The following is a 19,354-nucleotide window of genomic DNA, read 5'->3' as shown; positions in this document are numbered from 1 at the left end:
ACTGTACTCCACTGTTATAAATACTTCATTTTTTCAGTTTTCAGAACGTTGTAGAATCAAGATAAAAAAGCAAGAAATAGTATGAAAAAAATATTAAGCTAATCTCTAGGATCCTCTTACACGCCAGTAACACGAAAGGACACAATTCAATAATCGAAATTCACTAAAAAAAATACTGAATGAAATGCCTCTTATGGGTCAAAATCCCAGTTACCAAAGTTTCATTATACTCATACCCAGCCAACTCAAACCCAACCCAGTACGAACCCAAAGTTCCAAGCAAATAAAGCAGACTCTACCCACAACGCCAAACAGTCCACGCTAAACGGGCGCGGGCAGCGCTAAAGCCCCTTTCGAAAATCGATAATCGATACCGCAACCGTGAACTTCTCGCCGTCGACGTCCGTGGCCGCGGGAGTCGATGACACGCGCGATCGCCGCGCGTGTTTTTGCGCGATCGTCTCGATGAATCGCAGAAACGTACGGCGGCGGTGAAAAGGAATTTCAAAAGCATGACTCACCGTCAGGATTGGTGAAGTATCCCCAGGTGGGGGTGGCCGTGGCCGCCGATTGGAGGACCACGGCCAGAATACTGAGGGCCAGAGCACCGGCGGCGCCTCGCGCCGCGACGGCGCGCTTTTCGCTTCGCCGAGGATCGGTAGTCGTCGTGGCGACCGCCCTTACGTCTTGACGGTTGCTCGAATCGGTTGCCATTCTTCATGCCGTTCCCTTGTCTCGCTCGATCTCGCGCGCCACGCAACAATCGTAAATCCCGCCCGACTCGCTCCCTCCTTGTCCCCCCCGAGTCACCGCAACTCGCGACACCCTCAAGTCGGCCGAAGATCGACGCGAACCACTCGATCGCTCGTACAAGCGATTGTTAACGTACGCGACCCGAAATCGGCGATGCCAGCAGCGTCGAGGATCCCCCGATCGGATCTCACACTCGCGATGTCACGTAGCAGCCGGAGTATAGGCGCGTGTTGTATGCACGCAATCGATAGTTCGAGGTGGGAGAGAAAGTACAGACACAGAGGACGGGGGGGGGGATAGAGGTGTACCGGCTTAGGCGAATTCCACGTTCCGTGTCACTCTTTCTTTCCTTCCCCTCGTAGTAGACAGAGAGGCAGCTTTGTATCGCGTCTCCCTCTCGCTTCCTTCTCAACCTGAAACCCTTCCTCTCTCGTATTCGCCTCGTGGCTCGGTCCGACTCTCGGAAACCGGTTTTTGCGATGCGGCGTTGGCTAAAAATAAAAGCGCCTCGGATCCTCTCTCCTTCGATGCTCCACTCGTCTCTCGGTAATTTTCTGCCCCTCGTCGGGACCTTCCGGGTTGCACCCTGCGTCGATTATGCGCAGTATAACGACCGCTCGATCCTCCTCACGATCCACGCCGATCGTCAATCACCGATCGCGTCCACCTGTCATCGTTCTCCCTTCGAGAGATCAAGATGGCGCGGTTGTGGGGCACTATTTCCTGAACGGGGGCCTGTTCCTCGATCCCCCGTGACGTTCCACGTTCCCAAACCATGGAGCGCTATTTCCACATCCTCGAACCGGTCGACTCTCACAGGCATCGATCGCGTGCACGAGCCACGGTTAGGTTAGGTTCGTGCGCGCTGGATATACGAACCGCTTGATATTCTCTGTAGTTATCGATCGCGCTGGGATACGCTCGCTTCATTTCGTGCCGCGTCTCCTTCTACGCCGTTTCGCAACCGTTTCACCGTCCCGTCGCGTCCCGTCGCGTCCCGTTCCGCGTTCCCGTGGATCTTCTGCGCTATGTCTCGCCGCGACGCATCGCGCACGATTTGAAAATCCACCGCGGCGAGCCGCGCGTTTCCCGCTCTTTCGCCCTCTGTCGCGCACACGCCCCGCCAGGAACCTCTCGCGCACGGTGTCACTGTGCCACGAGCCACGCACACCTTCGCCGATGTAACAGGTTCTCCACCACGATCGAATCCACCGACGTTCGGTCGCGGCAGGCACACTTCGCCGCGGACGCGACGGCACTCTGGGATTTCCTTCGCGTGCGATCTTTCCTGGTCGAGGAAAAAACGAAGGTTTATTGGGAACGACGACACGCGCGACGTCGCGTAAACACCGAGATGTTTGTACTTGCGTATTCCGGCCGCGCTGACTGCGTAGGAGACACCTTGGGGAGAGAGAGAGGGAGCGAGAGGGAGAGGGAGAGCGAAGGAGAGCGAGGGAGACGGGAACAGAGAGAAACAATAACGCGTACGCGAGCCTGCGCGCTGCGCGGCATACTGAGCCGACCGCCACTGTTGGGCTCGCTCCAGCGCTCCTCTCCTGGCCGTGGATTCTCCCCCTCTCTTCGTGCTCGCGGACACTACCCAACGACCCTCTTTCTCGCGCTCCCTTCCCTTTTCTCGATGCCTCTTGCTCCCTCGCGGTACACACCTTGGGATTTGCATCGCTGCGTATATACTCGCGTACTGTCGCCGCTACGATTGTTGCATTCTTGCGAGGGGACTGTTTTAATATCGGGCTTGCGGCTGTTTGATGCACTTCGAATTCCGCGGGATAAATGTAACGTTTATTTATTTGTTTCTTTGTTTATGGATCAATAAAAACCGTCTAGTGTACAGAGATGATAGGAAATCGTATAGTAGCGTTTTAATGTTGTATAATGTTGAATATTATAAAGTTTATATAAATATATAGTATCTTATGGTTTGATTTATAAGTTAATACTGTATAATTACGTTGTTTCTTGAAGGAAATGAGCGGTATCGTTTACGCGTTAATTTGACGCTGAGATAGGTGTAGAAGAAATGGTTGTAAAGCTAGTGCTAAAGACGCGTTTCTTTCCGTGGGGATACTTTGAGGGAGTGGTCAATGAGGCGATGATTAATGATGATTAATGGGTGTTTGACGGATTGAAAGTGGAGGTAGGTTGTCGATCTTGGAGATACCTGATGTATTGGTAAATGAACAGTGCTTTCTTTTATTTAGGTAGATTCGTGTGGGGAGATGGATTCGAGTTTTTAAATTTTGGAGAGGTGGTAGTGGGTGGTTTAATTGGATAACAGATAACAAATGGAAGTATTCTTTGAATGAAATATTTGAGCAACAGGGATTTCATTAAAAAATTCACGCTCATGGAAGGGTGTTGTATATTCTGGTTGGATTTGTGGACTTTTAGAATATGGAACAGTGGTGGCAATATAATGGTAACATGTTGAATATGTATTTTACAAATTGGTCCTCGTAATAAACTCGTGAACGGGACTTCAATTAGTATCGAAAAAACTGTACATTGTTAAACAGAGTCTTAATTTTATTATACGAATACAAAGTCTCCTTTATTCAGATTTAAAATATATTTCAATTTAACAGAGATTTATTGAAAATAATAGAATTATCTATTAAAAATGTACTTGAAGTTTGAGGCTAGTGCTATGTCTTACTATAAATTTAAATTTAAAGAGCCATTTATCTATAACTTCCACAACATTCCATACGATAATAATAATAATTCTTTATTACACACTGTACAAAGTATAAGCATCACAAAAACTGAATAAGTTTATTTGACACATGATTCAATAATTAGGGTAAAGCGCAAGGCTCATCACTAAATTATTACAGCCATTAAATCAAACTCTTAAAATGACAAATATAGTTTAATGACGAAGTTACATATACAGATATCTTCATTAAACGTTCTGATCACATGCTAAGCGTTTTACTTGACACAGTTGTAACGTCTAACGTAATTTTCATAACTGGAATCTGTACACGATAGATAAGAAATGGAACACGTGTTTCAAACCTTGAACATTTGGTACCATTTATACTGCGATGACTACAGGTGATGCAAAGTGTTTCGTGACGTCAGTCCATGATATACGATTTGGAAGACGAAGAGTCGTCGTCGCGAATTTATATTGCGTTTTGCGGTGAAGAGGAAGACAAAAGAGGAGCCAAGTCTCCTTCCACGTATCGAGACTTTACAGGCTACTATAGCTGTCGCCGAAGGTAAATCAGTTTAGCCTCTCGTTCCCAGTATAACTAACGTGACTAAAAGCATTTCAAGTTTGGGGTTTCACGAAGATATTTCTGGAATCTTTACTCAATAATTACACTCGTACGATAATATTGAAAAATTTGTAAAAAAAATAAAGAATCACTGAAACTATATATTTTAAGCCTTCAGATTTTACCACATATTTCAGCGATATTGACATTCTGTGCCAGTAGTGACGAGACGTAAGTTATTTTCGTAGCGTGCAAACTTCGACGTTGTTCGCATTGAAACAGTTGGATCGTTCGAGATAAAGGGTATTTCTGACACTCCAATTAATCACGAGAGAGTATATGATCAGCTTATCGAAATAATACGTACAATTTAATATGAAATACAGGCATAATTGTTGATGCACACAACACACCCGAATAATTCCCAAAATGATCATAACATTCAAAATTAATAACAAATATACTCGAGAACTCATGTTTCAAAGCTTAAAAACTTCCGCATCTCATTTTCTGATTAAACTTGTTTAAACATAAGTATGCACGATCGCCATTAGAAACGTAACCAGCTAAGACGCTATCAAACGTTATCAGATTCCATCAGATGTTCAACGTTAAATTCTCTCTACGTGAAATTCTTGAACCACCGTAAACCAACGAGGAAATAACAGACTCTGAAGTAATTCCGGCAAGGTGCTTCAGATCTCGCGGTGATCATTGCGCAAACATTTGCAAACCCAGGAACGCTATGACGTAGGACTTCGTAATCACGGAAGTGCAATGATATCCCGTAGCGTTTTACACACAATAAAAAGGAAACGCACTGATGCGCGTATGCAATGCAGACAATTTCAAATGTTAACGCGCGCGAAATAAGCGCTGCATCGTTAACGATATCATGGGCCCATTAGTCCCGCGCCTGCTTCACCATTTCTGACTTAATGTATCATAATCTCCATCCCCTTTCACGTCCTATACGAGCTCGAAGGAATTTCCGTTCAACTTTACCCGTAATTAAAAATTATCATAAACACGCCAGCTGAGCGTTCCGGTTTTACCAATGAAACTCACGTTATTGCGTACATTAGTATATGTGCATCCTCTAATGAAAACTTGATTAGTCGAAAAATCTCCACAGAGAGAGGATAAAAAATCCAATAGAAATAATTACTAACATACTCCAAGAAAATTCGATCCAGCGGATGAGAGATTCATCAAAGTCTATGCTAATTGGAAATTCTGTCAGTAAATATTTGCAAAATTCCTGTACCACAGACCCATTAATTACAATTTTCCCTGTCGTCAAAAACTTATAATTAGATATCTACGTGGTATTTACCATAGAGAGCTCCACAGGCTACGGGTAAACTAATTAATATTTTTTCACGAGCAAGCTTCGCTACGTGGCCTCCCACGGATTATCCTTCTCCGCATTCGTGACAAGTTGGCTTATAATAACGTCCATTCATGGGACGCGTTGAAGGCGTGGTGGAATGCGGCATCGTATCCTACTGAAATTATGGTTTCCGCGCGAACAACGATGCTTCGTGGCGGTAAATCAGCGGTCATGTGGAAACGCTAAACGAACCGCGTTATTTCGCGACCGATCGATCGCGAATGCAATCGGCAAAAATATTGTCGGCCTGCTGTGTTGCTCTTAGTCGACGTCGAGACCAAACATTCGCGTTTATGGGGGCTCCATTGTTCGAATATTAAACGACGACACCATGCAAACAGAACGATGATTGAAACCTAGAGTATGGTTGGCAGTTGAAAAAGTTGCACGCTTTGTAATGCACGACATATCGAGGCTCAACTGGAAGTTTATGGATGAACTTTGGTAGTGCATATAAGCTTCATGGTTTTACTAGTTTTCTTCTGAATTAATTTTTCATTCCTTTTTTTAGGGAAAAAGCACCTAAAATTTGAAAAAAATTTGTCAATGATCCTCTTTCCTATAAGTAGCGTTACTTTATAGTTGCTCTGTGTATTTTATCTTCTTGAAAAATTTAATGATTTGAAAATGAATATATATTGAAATATTTGAAAATTTGAAATTTGAAAATTTGAAATGTAAAAATTTGAAAATTCGAAATTTGAAAATTTGAAAATTTGAAAATGTCGAAATATTATAATTTCAAAATTTCAAAACTGAGAAATCTAAATGGTGAGACTTTAGCGAGTACTGCAATGTCCCCCAGGAGTATTTTCCAAACTTTCCCACAAATCCTCCCCTTCTCCACACTATTAAAGTTTTCACCCTTCGCTATCTTCTGCAACCTCTGCACTATACACCATATACACAGGGAATGCATGTTATTCTAACTACGCAATTACAAATGCATGACGGAGCTAGCAAACAGCAAACTTTTCGTCTCCCGTCAGAAGCAGAGCGCGTATACGTACATACACACACCATGGAGCACTTTATTATACTGACATGCTCGGAGAATGGTCGCGACGCCAAGGCGTAGGTAATTCACTCGGGGCTCCTCAAGGTTACTGGTTGCACTTTCGCATAGTAATCTTACGCAATAGCACGTTGAGAGCAGGCGAGACGCAACGACTAGTTCGGGGGTGTCACGAGGAAGATCTTCAGCTTCGAGAGGCCGTGGAAACTGCGACAGTTTTCTAGAATATTGATGGAAAGTCGTTCCATGGAGGAGGCGATTTAACAAGCACGCCAAGTGGTACACGCTTGAAAGCGAACCACCGTTAACTTGTGCCTTATGCCGACTCGGAGCACGTGTTCGTCGTGGGAGGATCGATCGATCGATTGGAGTAAAGGTTAGACGAGGTCGAAGATAAAACAGAATAAGAACGCTGTAAAAGGCTTTATACTTCAATATTTAATAATAATGATCGTCAATATTTGGCCCTAATCAGCGCGAGAAATTGTTACAGTATTGTCTCGATATAAACTCGTGTTTGAGATAGGTTTGTGTTGAAAATATTAATTTTTAGAAACTATTTGACAGCTCGACTTTATGGTAATCCTTTAGTCTCTTCCTAATCCCTCCTTAGTCATTTTTCTAGTTCCTGATCCTCATGATAAGTCTCATGATATACGTTCTATACTAAAAATTCTGCGTTCATCGATCGAATGGAGTATCTATATTTTCTTTAAGATCACAATTGCAAGAGCAATTACCTAGTTAATAAAGATTAAACCCAGGTATGACACAACAGCCACTTACGCAAGTTGCTTCATTAGGAATTCGCAATTTTGCTCGAGCAAAGGAGGAAGCACAGGAATTTCTCCTCGAGCGTAATTTCTAAAATTACAATAAAACTGCGGGCAACCTTCACCCTCTTCCCGTATCCACGTTCCTTCGGGTTTCCGTGATTAAAGCGTTTCATGAACTAAATTCAAGGAAATTTTTATGAAATGAGAGATAATAACCGAGATACACTGTTTCCTCGTAGAAAGGGGTGTTGCAATCTCGGATAGGGAATGCAAACACTTTGATCGGCTGCTCCTTCGCCGGGTCAGTGAACCCAAAAGGTCGAGATTACTCGACTGGATAAGAGGAAGCGCGGGGGGAACAAAGGAATGTAATTAAACCGTTTGCGACAAAACCTAGCCATGTCTGGCCAATTACGACAAAACAGCGTTACCAGTTTTTACACATTAAAGGAACTTGTTCCATGAAGCGACTAATTATTTGACCTTAATTGGAAATACTGAGCACCTAGGACAGAGTTTTGCTTAAATGAAGCTACTTGCGTCCCGAACCGCGTCAAACGAGATAAATGCAATCGATCAGCGATAGGTTGTCGTCGACTGCCTTATCCTCTTCATCGGCTCTGACCTTTCGCTACCTTGAGAATAGCCACCGAAAAACGTAGTGGCACTGTTGGAGATCGGAATGAAGTTCGTTGAACCGGAGCTTCGTGCAAAACGTGATCTACAGATTGTGGTTTCTTCTGTCTTGGTGTCATCGAACTCTACGAGCCACTGATTCCGACTTTCCAGTCGTCCCTTTCACTGACGAATGTGAAAAGTGTGAAAGGTGTAATGACGCTCGTACGAACGAGGAAACAGTGGAGACACAAATGGAGGACCGGTTTGGATTTCGTCATACCGCGGATCACGCATCATTTTCCTTAAGTAGATTACGCTACTCGGCGCAGTAGAGGCGACACGACCTGGAAAACCAATTGACCTATGTCCAATCAAACGGTGAACCACGCGCGACGAAAAGTGTGACAAGTCGCGTTAAAAGAATCTATTAGTGGTGCTACGTCGTTGGCGACACAAATATTTGAGTATCTTGATTCTTAGATTACCTGTGAACAACTCAATTCTGAAAGCTACTACAATAGTACCTACACTTTTCCTTTAACTCCTCTTCAGTTTACTTAATTCCCTTCCAAAAAGTAAAATATTAAAATTCCACATATAATTGAGAGGCATTAAGAACAACAGACTAAGCCCACTACATGAAAAAATCAGAAAAACAGGTGATCTAAAGCCCAGACTTTCTGTGTAATAAATTAATACTACTAACTCAGTTTCAGAAAAAACTGTAGCTTAGTCCACTTTTACACTCAGTGCCTAAATTCAATAATCCCTGTGTCACTCTAAACGTTTCCTAATTTCGCACCCCATGAATCAAGTACGATCCAATTCATCCCAAAAGCTAATTCAAAGGGCAATCCTGATCTCCACAGTTTCCCCGAATACATCCTCCATATCCTCGAATAGCCTCTCCGCGCGTCATATCAGGACCCTGCAGTCTAAGGAACCATCCTCCGAATGCCTCATCCCCCAAAAGCAGGAACGCGGCAGTGTGTCCTAAATCCTCACTTCCTGGCTCGTCCCCAAGGATTTCCTCTCCAACGAAACGGTCCAAGTATCTCGCTAGGCCGAACCCTATCGGCAGATCCCGGTTTGGGAGCCGAATAATCCCGGAGACCAGTCGTGACCGCACGTTTCATTACCACGGCGAGATTATTTACGACGCCAGAGTCGAGTCGGGGATCGTAGGTCGACGTGGTCCCCCGAGGTTAACTCGTTTAACCTTTCCCCACCAGGGGCCTAGGGAGATCGGGATCTCGAAGATGCGTCCACGTTCGATCGGGGACTTCTTCGCTTCGAGGTCCTCCGCGGTATCCTGCGGCCGTGGCAAGTACATCGCGATGGAAGTCGAACGTACGTCACGATCCAGTTACTCGACCCACTCGTGCTGTACCACGAGGTCGCCACGGATCTGAGATAACGCGCCTTCTTTCTGGCCGAGTTTCAGATCGTGACTCGTGCTCGCTGGATGACCCCTGGCGTCCCCGAGACGAGACGCCCGTGCCCCAGGAATTGCCACGTTCCCCTGTGCACGTCTGTTTCTACTGAGGATTTGTAATGGAGGTAACGTTGAGTGGGAGTGGGTGGCAGTGGAGATGACTGGTGCAGATTTCTTTCGAGATTGATTTTTAATGGGTCGCTGGCTTGATTGGGGTGGATTGATTCATTTCGTGACTTTGGGTTTGCCGGTTTGTGGGAATTATTTTAGTGCTTTGAGGATTGAGAATTTTCACTTGGAGAAACGTTGAGTAAATAGAAATGGAAACTTATGTCTTCTATGTTAAGTCGTGTATAGAAATTTCAGGATTATTGAAATGTTATTTAGGAAAATTTTTCTAAGGAGAACTGAAGGAGCATGCTACAGGCACTTTATGGATATGTGATAAAATGGAAATCCGTATGATACGCGGAACGACGTTGAGGAGTTAAATTCAGATGTCATCTTTTTTTACGAGAGTCGTAAAGGAAAACTGTCTTCACGTTGTTTGTCATTATTTGTTAGCGAGCTTTGTCTCTTTGACCCTATTGTGCTGCTATAATTCTATGAAGTACACTCTAATCAGCTTATCAAGTTAATTTAGAACATCATCGATTCGCCAACAGCACACAGAAGCTTCCTAACGATTGAGCTCGTACAAAACCTGAATATTTGAAAATTTCAAAATTCTACAAACTCTTAAATATTCATCCAAAAAAAAACATTATACTTAATGAGCTGTTCTCATACTCGCCTGTGTCCAGTGCAGCTTAACTTCGGTAGTCTAACGAGAACCGGTGCATTTTTGCACTGTCGCAGCCGTTGGCGAATGAAACTGATATTTAAATATTCAAGCCTTCGTCGAAGTAGGATCCATTTCACAATGCCGGGATTAATTTTGAATTAAAATAAAAAAGAGACGATTTAATATTACGGAGAGGAATTCAGGCGACAGAATCATTTGCTAGTACATATATAATATATATTATATTTCCATAATATATCGGTACATGTACATCCACCTTCCAATACGATACGATAACATTCATTATTGTAGTTTTCCTTAAAGTTCATAATTAGTATGCATAGACGTAGGTACGTACGTTTGAGATTTAATAAGAGAGATTTTCTCCTCGATATCTGGAGCCGCGTCTGCGGTGTCCAATTACAAATTAACGTCGCAATTTCGATTATTACTCTACGAATCAAGCGTAGCCACCTTCGACGGCGGATCAGGTGAAGGAACACTGTAGTCTAATTGGAAAAAGTGGCTAGAAGGAACACCAATCAGAGGACAGTGTATCCAAGAATTTTCCGTTGATTTCTCAAAGCTCGTTGAGCCGCCAATTTCGCACCCGATCGAAGATGACGATACGAAGCACCAGAGAGACTCGAATCGGCCAGAAAACGTTCGGAGTAATTATTCTTTTCGCTAATCTCACGCAATTTTCTATTACCTCTGGCGCGGCCGAACGAATTGCTAAACGCGACTGCCGATTTACACGGAAGATACTTCGTCAGGAGTGAAATAAGGACAGCATCGAAACGAATGTATAACGCGAGTTGATCACGAGGCGAATGCTCCCTCTCCATTTCCGCCTGTAATATTTTAACTTAATAAATATTCCAATTAGATCTGGGTAGATTCGATTAACAGAACCTGGACAACTTGAACTAATGGAATCGAGCACTAGCCTCGATTCAAGCCTGCTCATCCCACGAAGTACTTCAAATAATTCTCGCGATCATATTCCATCGTTTATTCGAACTTAATACTGTCTATAACAAAAAAAAAAGTAAATAATCTACGTTAACGCGAACCTCTCCGTACTCCCTTTTTTTACATTTTAAGTTTTCATTCTCCTTACAAAAAATAAGCAAATCGGTAAATATAGTTGTCAACCTTTATCCCTTACTCAGCGTTTCGCTTCACTGGGGTTTCTTTATTCACAACAGATTGCGCAAGGCCTCGAAGTACATACGTTAATTAATCGTAATCAGGAGGGAAGACAGTTACGTGAAAAATACGGTAAGGAAGGATATCGCGATGAAAAAAAAAAAAAAAATACACATCAAACTCGCGAGACAGTGTAACGCAAAAAAGTTCCCACTCTAGGGCGCAGCGTTGCGATGAAACGAAACAAAAGGGCGAAACGGGAAACGAGTTCACGGGGTGAAATTTGTTACTCGGATATTGCACGCGAGGGAGGTAGGTGCGAGATATGCATTACAAAAACCGAGGGAGGTTGGAGGAGAAAAATAACGTTCGTTGAACATGGAACGAAAATAATTACAACTATAGGGAGAACTTAAGCTAACTAGACCGCAGTATCGTCGAGCTGACTCAGAAATTATTTCTGTAGAAATTCATCCTCTATGTATCACTGTTCATTACTGTCACCTGTTATTTAGAAAATGAATCGCACTACCGGTTGAAATTTGCGTCTAGTTACCAGTGCTACGAGGGGACAGCGTCAAAGTAGAAGTAGAGCTTGCTCGACGATCGTTCGGGAGTGGCGTAAAAGAAGTCCTAAGAGAGGGAGGAAAATCTTAAGAAAATATCGTGTTAAAATAATAAATATATGGGTTCATAAGTATGTGGATCATAGTCGTTTTCGTGAGAGTCGTTTAGCCCCATTTTTGGAAGAGGCCCACTCGTTGGCACCGACAGTTGGACCCCCAGAGGTTGCACCTGCAGCTGGAGCTGTAACAGCAGTCTTTCGGTCGGTGGTCGCAGTTTCCTCCCCGTTTTATGCAGGCCCGCCTAAACAGGTAGATCAACGAGGTACGTCTACTCGAGATTAGGGGAATCAAAACAATGTCTTGCAGAGACATCGAGACACCAACATGAGGGATGGGGAATGGAAGATGGATGTAATCTGCTTCCAGCAACGACTAGGGTAACTACGATCTGTGGATTAGCTACTAAATTAACGACTAAGAATACAGAGGAATTAAGGGTGCGAACACATTACTGTCACGTCACGTGAAATCATGTTACATATTACAGCAAACTTGTATCACACTGTAGCAAAATAGGTCTAAAATAAAGGAAAAACAGGTTACACTTCCACTGTCGATTTGGTATAACTATATAATGTGATTTCACGTGACGTGATAGTAATGTGTTTACACAATTAGTCTTCTAAAGATTTAATCGATGAATTGGAGAACAGTGCAAGTCCAAAAATCAGGGTTTGTTAAAGATAATATCTAAAAAGTAAATAAATAAATCTTGGGGTATTTGATCCCAAGGAGTGGTTCTAAGCATTTCACATATCTGGACTTGGGTCTCAGAATCACAATAGATTAAATCTTGTGTTTTCTATGTAACTTAGTGCACTTTGGTTTTGGAGTCCAGATATGATCTTGAGATTATTTTAGACTTGTCCTATTCTTCAATAAACCGAAACAATTGTAGACTTAATGTTAAGATAACACCTTCGGGAGACACTTGCTCTGGAATATAAGCTTCTATGTATTCTTAGCAGTTATTACATTGAATTTCAATGTACGAGGTAAAACAACTGAATATATCTAGGGATAAAGATAGGAATACAGAAGTTTATAAAACAAGGTAATAAATACTCACTTTTGCTGAGCTTCTCGCATGAGGTTCTCCAACGCGTTGTCTGCATAATCGGAGTCTGCGACCTGCAGCGCTTCTTCGTCTGCAACATGCAAGAATTAAAATAATTAGCGCAACGTAATATTTTCAAAATAACATCGAGAACTAAAGAATTAAACTATAATTATTCTCGTAATAACTAGGACTCACCTTTAAAGAATTACAAATATTGCGAATAATAATTTTAGATAAATAGCAACAATTATGACAAAAGTCACAGTAGATACATAGTCACATTTTTCAAGCAAGAAAATATTTGTCAAGTCCCCTCGCAGAAAGACTTTACTTTGCTACAAACAGCGAGCGAAAAGAAGGAAAACACTTAAGAGGATTCCCTGTTTCAGGGCTGCTAGTCTCATTTAGAGAATCGATTCTTCCCCGCTGAAAGAAACGTACGTCGCTCAATCAAGCACGAATGTAACTGGTGGTCCATTATCAGAGACGCGAAAGGGCAGCGAAAGGGAAAGAAGCAAAAATAGAAGAACCCTTTCACGGGATATATTTAATTTCCACCTCAAGGCTGTCTCTTGCTTCGTCCTGACTGTTCAATGTAAATTCGTTCGTTTCTACTCATCTCCTTGGGAGGACAGGACGACCGTGTCGCGAGCAACGACATGCAACAAGGAATTACTGCAGTGTACTTGTCCAGAATGCAAAGCGGATTAGACGAGACTGAGATTTATCTGAACAAATATTCTCTTGAAAGGTCACAGGTATAGCTAGCAGTTTCACGGAACGCATTGCCATTTTGCTGATTTTATCGTTCAATTTGCAAGACTAATTTACTTTTATGTAAACTGACACTTGGTAAGGATGTTTCCCTTGTTTTTTAGAGTTAAGGAAGAGGTGAAATATATGAGAAAGAAATAAAAAATATATATTTTTAATTCTGTTAAACACTCAGCTTTAATCTTCATCACAGATGCTACATTCACTTTAATAAATAAACATCTATACCCAATATCAATTTAACAGACCACACTTGTAAAACCTCACATAGAAAAGTCAAATTGTGCACAACTGTTTCATGTCCCCCATAAAATACAGACGAATCCATAAAACCAGTGTTCCAAGAAATCTGCAGTTTATTGAAAGAGTGAATCGAGGAATTGGCTGCCACGCTGATAGTTCATACTTATCGTAAACGACACGAGGAGAATAAACAATTGGGATAAAATTCATGAACAGATATCTCTTATACTATGGAATTTTAATGCAATAAGCTGCTGTCGAGTGTGAAAAATAAGAACATTTGTCGCGTTCAATCCTCAATCTTTCAAAATACTCTCAAGCATGTGTTGAGGCAATTGGTGGAAGAGCGGAAAATTTCTTAAGCGACGAACACCCATGAAGACGCCAAGCTCGAGGGGAGCTTTTCTATTTGAAATTCTTCCTACGTTTCTCGCGCTTCGAATGAAAAATCTCTTCATGCGCCGTTGAAGGCTGCTTGGTCTCTTAATTTTCATGTACATCGAGGAAATTATTCTGAACGATACACTTTCCTTTGATGGACTCGCTATGGAATTTATTTTCGAAGGCGTTGCACGTAAACGGACACTCCTGCCTGAGAAAATATTAAACTTCGCGAGGAACCTTGACATCCGTTTTTCAAAACTTCCTCAGGATCTTATTAGCTTTCATGAACGAAGTTGTGGCTTGAACTTTCGAAAATTGTTAGCTGTTGCCCGTGGATGGTACGTAAATATGTATCAAAATTTTTTTCATTTTGCAGGAAATAAAAATAAAAGGAAAATCAGCTTCAATACAGACAATTTGAAAGTGAAACTACATTTCAATTTTATATAATTAATGTGTACTCAATACATTAAACAAATAAATAAGTACACTAACTCAATAAAATTAGATATAGTTTAGTAAGAAGTACTTGAGTTGAAGCTTGAAAATTTTAATAAAAATTCGAACACTGTTAGATAATGAATCAGAAATAATTCGAGTTATGATCGAGAAGTAATTTTGACAGAAAACTCACAAAATTGAACTCCTTTGGAGAATAAGTATTCACTATGAAGTACTTCGAAACTCTTTTATATCTGCCAATATCCTAAGTATTAATAATGTCCAATGGACCTTAAAGAGTACGAAGCAATAAGAAATCGAAAGACTTCTTTGAATCCTTAGATCACGAATGAGACAAAAAATTCCAGTCCACTTGACGCGAAAGGTGACGTCGCTTGAACCGTGAGTCAAAGAGAAGATGTATAAAAGAGCAGTCTTACAAGGAATTCATTAATTGCTCGAAGATAATCCTGACAGAGTTCAGGGACAGGAATAGCATTCGACGCTGCACACGCAATGATAATTCGTTATCTTCCTTGCTCTTCATTTTCTTGGTCGTCGGTATTCCCATCACCAACCTCGGGGATTAAGGTAATCCAAGGTGGCCAGGTTCAACCCTCTCATCGTTTCTCTCGCCGGCAGCCTACCCTGGGGATGCTGTCAATGTTTCAATATTCTCACAGCCCACCTTAACCATAGGATTACGAAATTGTCCTTTGGCGACGTTTTGAGGGACTCCCTAAAGTTATTCGGTTATTAAGGCCACCGCCAATTAATTGCACGTGAGATGAAATTTGAATCGATTTTACTTTGAGAAGTAAATTTGATGGTGGTTGTAATGAAATTGTTAAAAATAAAGGGGCAAAATTAGGTGCAGCGTGGCGACATTCGTTATGACAATGCTTCTGTGAGAATACGTCTGACTAGTGATAGGGACAATCTACTTAAAGCTGTGCCTTCCCTACAGACTCCACTCAAATTTGATGAACGTACAAAAAATACACTTGCACTCTAGAATTCGTTTGCAAGGAACTACTGAATTTATTATTCATCGTCTGTCCTATCACTTCACAGCTAGTTTAATGTAAAATCAACTTTAACAAAGGTCCAATTTTCTTCTATCATTTGCGACGGACGTCCCTGCAATATCTACTCTCGGGGTCTGTAGTATTCTTGAAGAATTCATTAGCATAACAAAATTTTTGTATATTTCACTCTGTATAATAACGAATTACAGAGCTCTATTGCTCCAATTTTCATTCTCGGTGCTCTTCGTTTTTTACACCTACGCATCCTGATATTTCATCCTTAAATACTGCAACATTTTCCAACGACGGACTCAGGGAATAGTACACAATTTATTTTCACAGTGAAGAATTCGCGTTAAATCCCTGATGAAGGGAACTGATTCGATTTCTGTTACGTGACGAGAAAAGAGTATGCAAGGTAAATAGAAAAAGCGAGCTCTCCATGATGCTTTTGCAGGGTAACGAACATCGATGTCTCTAATTGCAATCCTTAACAGATGCGAGCGAACGTGAGATGGAAGATTCCATGGCAGGGGGAGAAACAACTGTGCTGGAGAATTTCAGCTGTCTGAAATTCCTCCTTCTATCGAAGAACTCGCAGGAATGTCAACGACGCAGAAAACAACAACGAGAATCGTGCTATTTTTCATGAATTTTAGTGAGATTTTTCGTCACTTCGGAGGACGAGTACATGTTAATGCTGATTAACTTCAATAGGTACTTTATTTTACATGGATGAGCGTGTTAATACAATCTTGCTTATGGAAAAGCAATATGGAAAATAATTAAGATTATTGTCAAAAGGATCTACTCTGAATTAGCTACATCTTATGTTTGTTCAATTTGCCTAATGGTGACTCTAGTAGTCTTCTAGACGTTTCAAGAAACACGCGAACAAGACTTGGTTCGATGTTTCCATTCTAACCACTTGATACATCCTAGGAAGCCATTGAAATTAATTAAAAGCACGTTCGATTGCATCGCCCACACCCCAAAATCGATTGGTAATTTAACCTCAGTTTTATTTACTTCGCAATGGTCGTTCGTTGCGTAACGCGTTTCCATAGAATACTGCTTCACATCGAATGTCATGATTAACGACATTTAAATGGGAACTAATTTCTATGAGGAAATTTTGCGTTCTCAGGAAAGGCTTGTGAATAATTTAAGACCGACCACTGCATTTCATTAAAAATTATTCAAATCTCAAAGCTTTAAGGGCTCTCGTCTGAGCCCCAATATTCTCAAATCCTAAGATCTACAAATCACTGAATCTTCAAGTTCAGTTGCCCAAATTTCTAAGTCATCAAAATTGCTACGAGCAAATTCCTCGATTTCCAATATTTTCAAATCCTCAAATCTATAAATTCACGAATTTTTAAACACACGACATTTGACATATTGCACGAGATAATTACATTGGAAAGAAATTGTCAGTTTTATGGATCTCATTTTTCACCAACGTCGCCTGCGCGTATAGAATTGCTGATGGATGTAGTTGCTCGGGACAATGAAATTTGATGCAATTCGCCACATCGTGTCAGCAGAATGTCTCGAGAAATGTCACTGCAAGTGACAGTAGCCAGCGGTCCGGCGGATCAACTGACAAAACGGATTCTACGCTATGCGTATGACTGCTTACGGGTTCACACTACTAGCCGCAATCCGCTGTCTGCACGCGATTCCTTCGATACTGTGTCAACGGTTTGACGAACAATTTTATTAAACGTAACATATAATAGTTGAACGTTTACGAATAAATTATTAGAGAAATTCTTGAAAAAGTATGAGAATTCGTTAATTCGTTAATTTATCGCAAGAAAATATATCAAAAGGAAAATACTACACATGTTTTTATTATTTTTTAATCGTTGTGGATTTAACTCCCACGTGGGTTCAAGGGCTCTTTGCAATTCATATAAAAATTGTTTGTTAATTCATGAACATTACATCAGAACGTAAAGGTATCAATTCGGTTAATGCATCGAATCTAGGGCGAAATCGTATTGAACCATGCTGCGCCTATAATCACCTTCGATGATGTTTAATTGCTATTATTATTGCAAACAATGGTAATAGCCTCGCAGTTATATTATGCACTGGTTATTAACAGTAACAGTGATCGTAATGTGTCGATTATCCGTAATTGTACACCGAAATATCGTCGATTAAGCTCGTTTACTTGGTGGCTGTGCAAGAAGCGTGAAATAAGAATGGAAAATCGAACGCAGTACTAAAAATAAACGATATTGTTCGCGACTTTAATTTTATCCTGTACGTGTACCTTAATTGTACTCGTTAGTTTTAAATGACAAGGAAATATTCTATTTAAGCTTCGCTTTTATGGGCACCTCATTTTGTGCTTTTTCCAATTTTCTAGTTCAATTGAAATTGAATTCAAAATTATCGCTGTAATAGAGTAACATAGAATGCTATTGAGGTACTTAACACTCGAATTTTATCGCAATGGAAAAATTCAGATTTGGGTGACTTTTGTGTTAAAAAATAGATCTCTGAGTGAATTAGAAATAAAGAAACAGTGATAGGATAGATCAAAAGTAAATTCAAATCAGGCTGCTAAAGTACTCAAATGTTATATTTCTCGAGGAACCTTAAAATTCAGAGAATATTAATCTCTAACAACAATTATACAAATAAACTCCTCCCCACATCAGAATATTTAATTTTCTAATTATCTAATTTAAGCAGCCCAAACTTCCCCTTCAAGACCTCCAAAAAACATACCTACCAGGACCTCCTAAAAAATTACCTCACTAAGTTCACAACCACTCACAAAAAATCACAACCACTCAGCCGACTGAAACAACAACAGAAACACCGGCTCACTCCAGGCACCTCGAACCTCTAAATTCCCAGCAACCTCCTTTATCATGCAATATTACCTTCCTCGACACTCAAACTACACACACACACAGACGTAAACCACATCGAAATCAACTACTCACCTTCGTCGAAGTAAGGACTACCGAGGGTCCTGTCGACGAGGAGGACCACGAAGCAGACCAACCACAGTAAACAGAGCTTCATGACTGTCGAAGAAATCTGGGATTCTTCTACTTCCTCTGTTCAATCAGGCTGTTCGTAACTACGTTTCTTCTACTTTCTCGGGGGTGGACTATCGGGACTCTCCTCGTGGATGTTGCGTACCCTTGACTGGCCGGAGTGCAAGTGAGGTTTCCACGTCGGTCTGGTAGCTTATATAGACGCGGGAGGCGTGGCGACTCGCCCCCACGAGGATCCTGTTGCGAAGAGCTAGTCTCTGGATAAGACTTCGGCGAGGTTCCATGGTCGTTGGCGGTATCTGGACACCCGTTCAGGTTTACAAGGGCATCTGGTCCAAGGGGCGAGGGGCAGTTCCCAAAACGATGCCACCGTCCGCCAAACGAGGGTGGCCGCTATCCTTGGAACGAGCAACTGGTTGTGGAGCAACTGGTACCCTTTCACTGTGTGCCTATATCGTCATTACCTGGCCCGTAATGCGAGCCACGTTTCCACGACGTTCGCGACGCTCATTTCGAGTCGTTCACAGTTCATGGTTAATATTCTGCTTAGGAGCCGCGGGTTATTTACTTGGGATGTAGTCTGTGCTGGTGTGCACGGCTG

The 19,354-nt window shown here is 41.7% G+C and overlaps 2 protein-coding genes and 2 long non-coding RNA genes across 5 annotated transcripts in view; 1 reads left to right on the top strand and 3 right to left on the bottom strand.

The window, feature by feature from the left end:
• Positions 1–722, bottom strand: part of LOC143181224 (uncharacterized) — a 38,891-nt gene extending 38,169 nt beyond the window's left edge. The window contains exon 1 of the mRNA XM_076381558.1: positions 522–722. Coding sequence (XP_076237673.1) covers positions 522–714 — 193 coding nt within the window. The 5' untranslated portion in view covers positions 715–722. The remainder of the gene's footprint in view (positions 1–521) is intronic.
• Positions 723–2,474: 1,752 nt separating this feature from the next.
• On the top strand, positions 2,475–3,277 carry LOC143180543 (uncharacterized). Its single transcript, XR_013002146.1, has 3 exons — positions 2,475–2,549; positions 2,740–2,915; positions 2,980–3,277. It is a non-coding gene; the product is annotated as an uncharacterized LOC143180543 (long non-coding RNA).
• Positions 3,278–3,403: 126 nt separating this feature from the next.
• Positions 3,404–4,623, bottom strand: LOC143180542 (uncharacterized). Its single transcript, XR_013002145.1, has 2 exons — positions 4,187–4,623; positions 3,404–4,043 (listed from the first exon to the last, which is right to left on the bottom strand). It is a non-coding gene; the product is annotated as an uncharacterized LOC143180542 (long non-coding RNA).
• Positions 4,624–11,842: 7,219 nt separating this feature from the next.
• Positions 11,843–18,905, bottom strand: LOC143180848 (xibalbin-1). 2 transcript variants are annotated; one of them, XM_076380847.1, is made up of 3 exons: positions 18,697–18,905; positions 12,870–12,948; positions 11,843–12,068 (listed from the first exon to the last, which is right to left on the bottom strand). In XM_076380847.1, exons 1-3 carry the CDS (start codon positions 18,776–18,778, stop codon positions 11,906–11,908), a joined length of 324 nt encoding a protein of 107 aa, XP_076236962.1. In that variant the 5' UTR covers positions 18,779–18,905; the 3' UTR covers positions 11,843–11,905. The 2 variants fall into 2 exon arrangements, with proteins under 2 accessions (XP_076236962.1, XP_076236963.1); XM_076380848.1 differs by having other exon boundaries at positions 11,843–12,041.
• Positions 18,906–19,354: the final 449 nt, after the last annotated feature.

Source organism: Calliopsis andreniformis, chromosome 6, assembly GCF_051401765.1.
Source record: "Calliopsis andreniformis isolate RMS-2024a chromosome 6, iyCalAndr_principal, whole genome shotgun sequence".
NCBI lineage: Eukaryota > Metazoa > Arthropoda > Insecta > Hymenoptera > Andrenidae > Calliopsis > Calliopsis andreniformis.
This window is presented reverse-complemented; position numbering and strand designations above follow the sequence as displayed.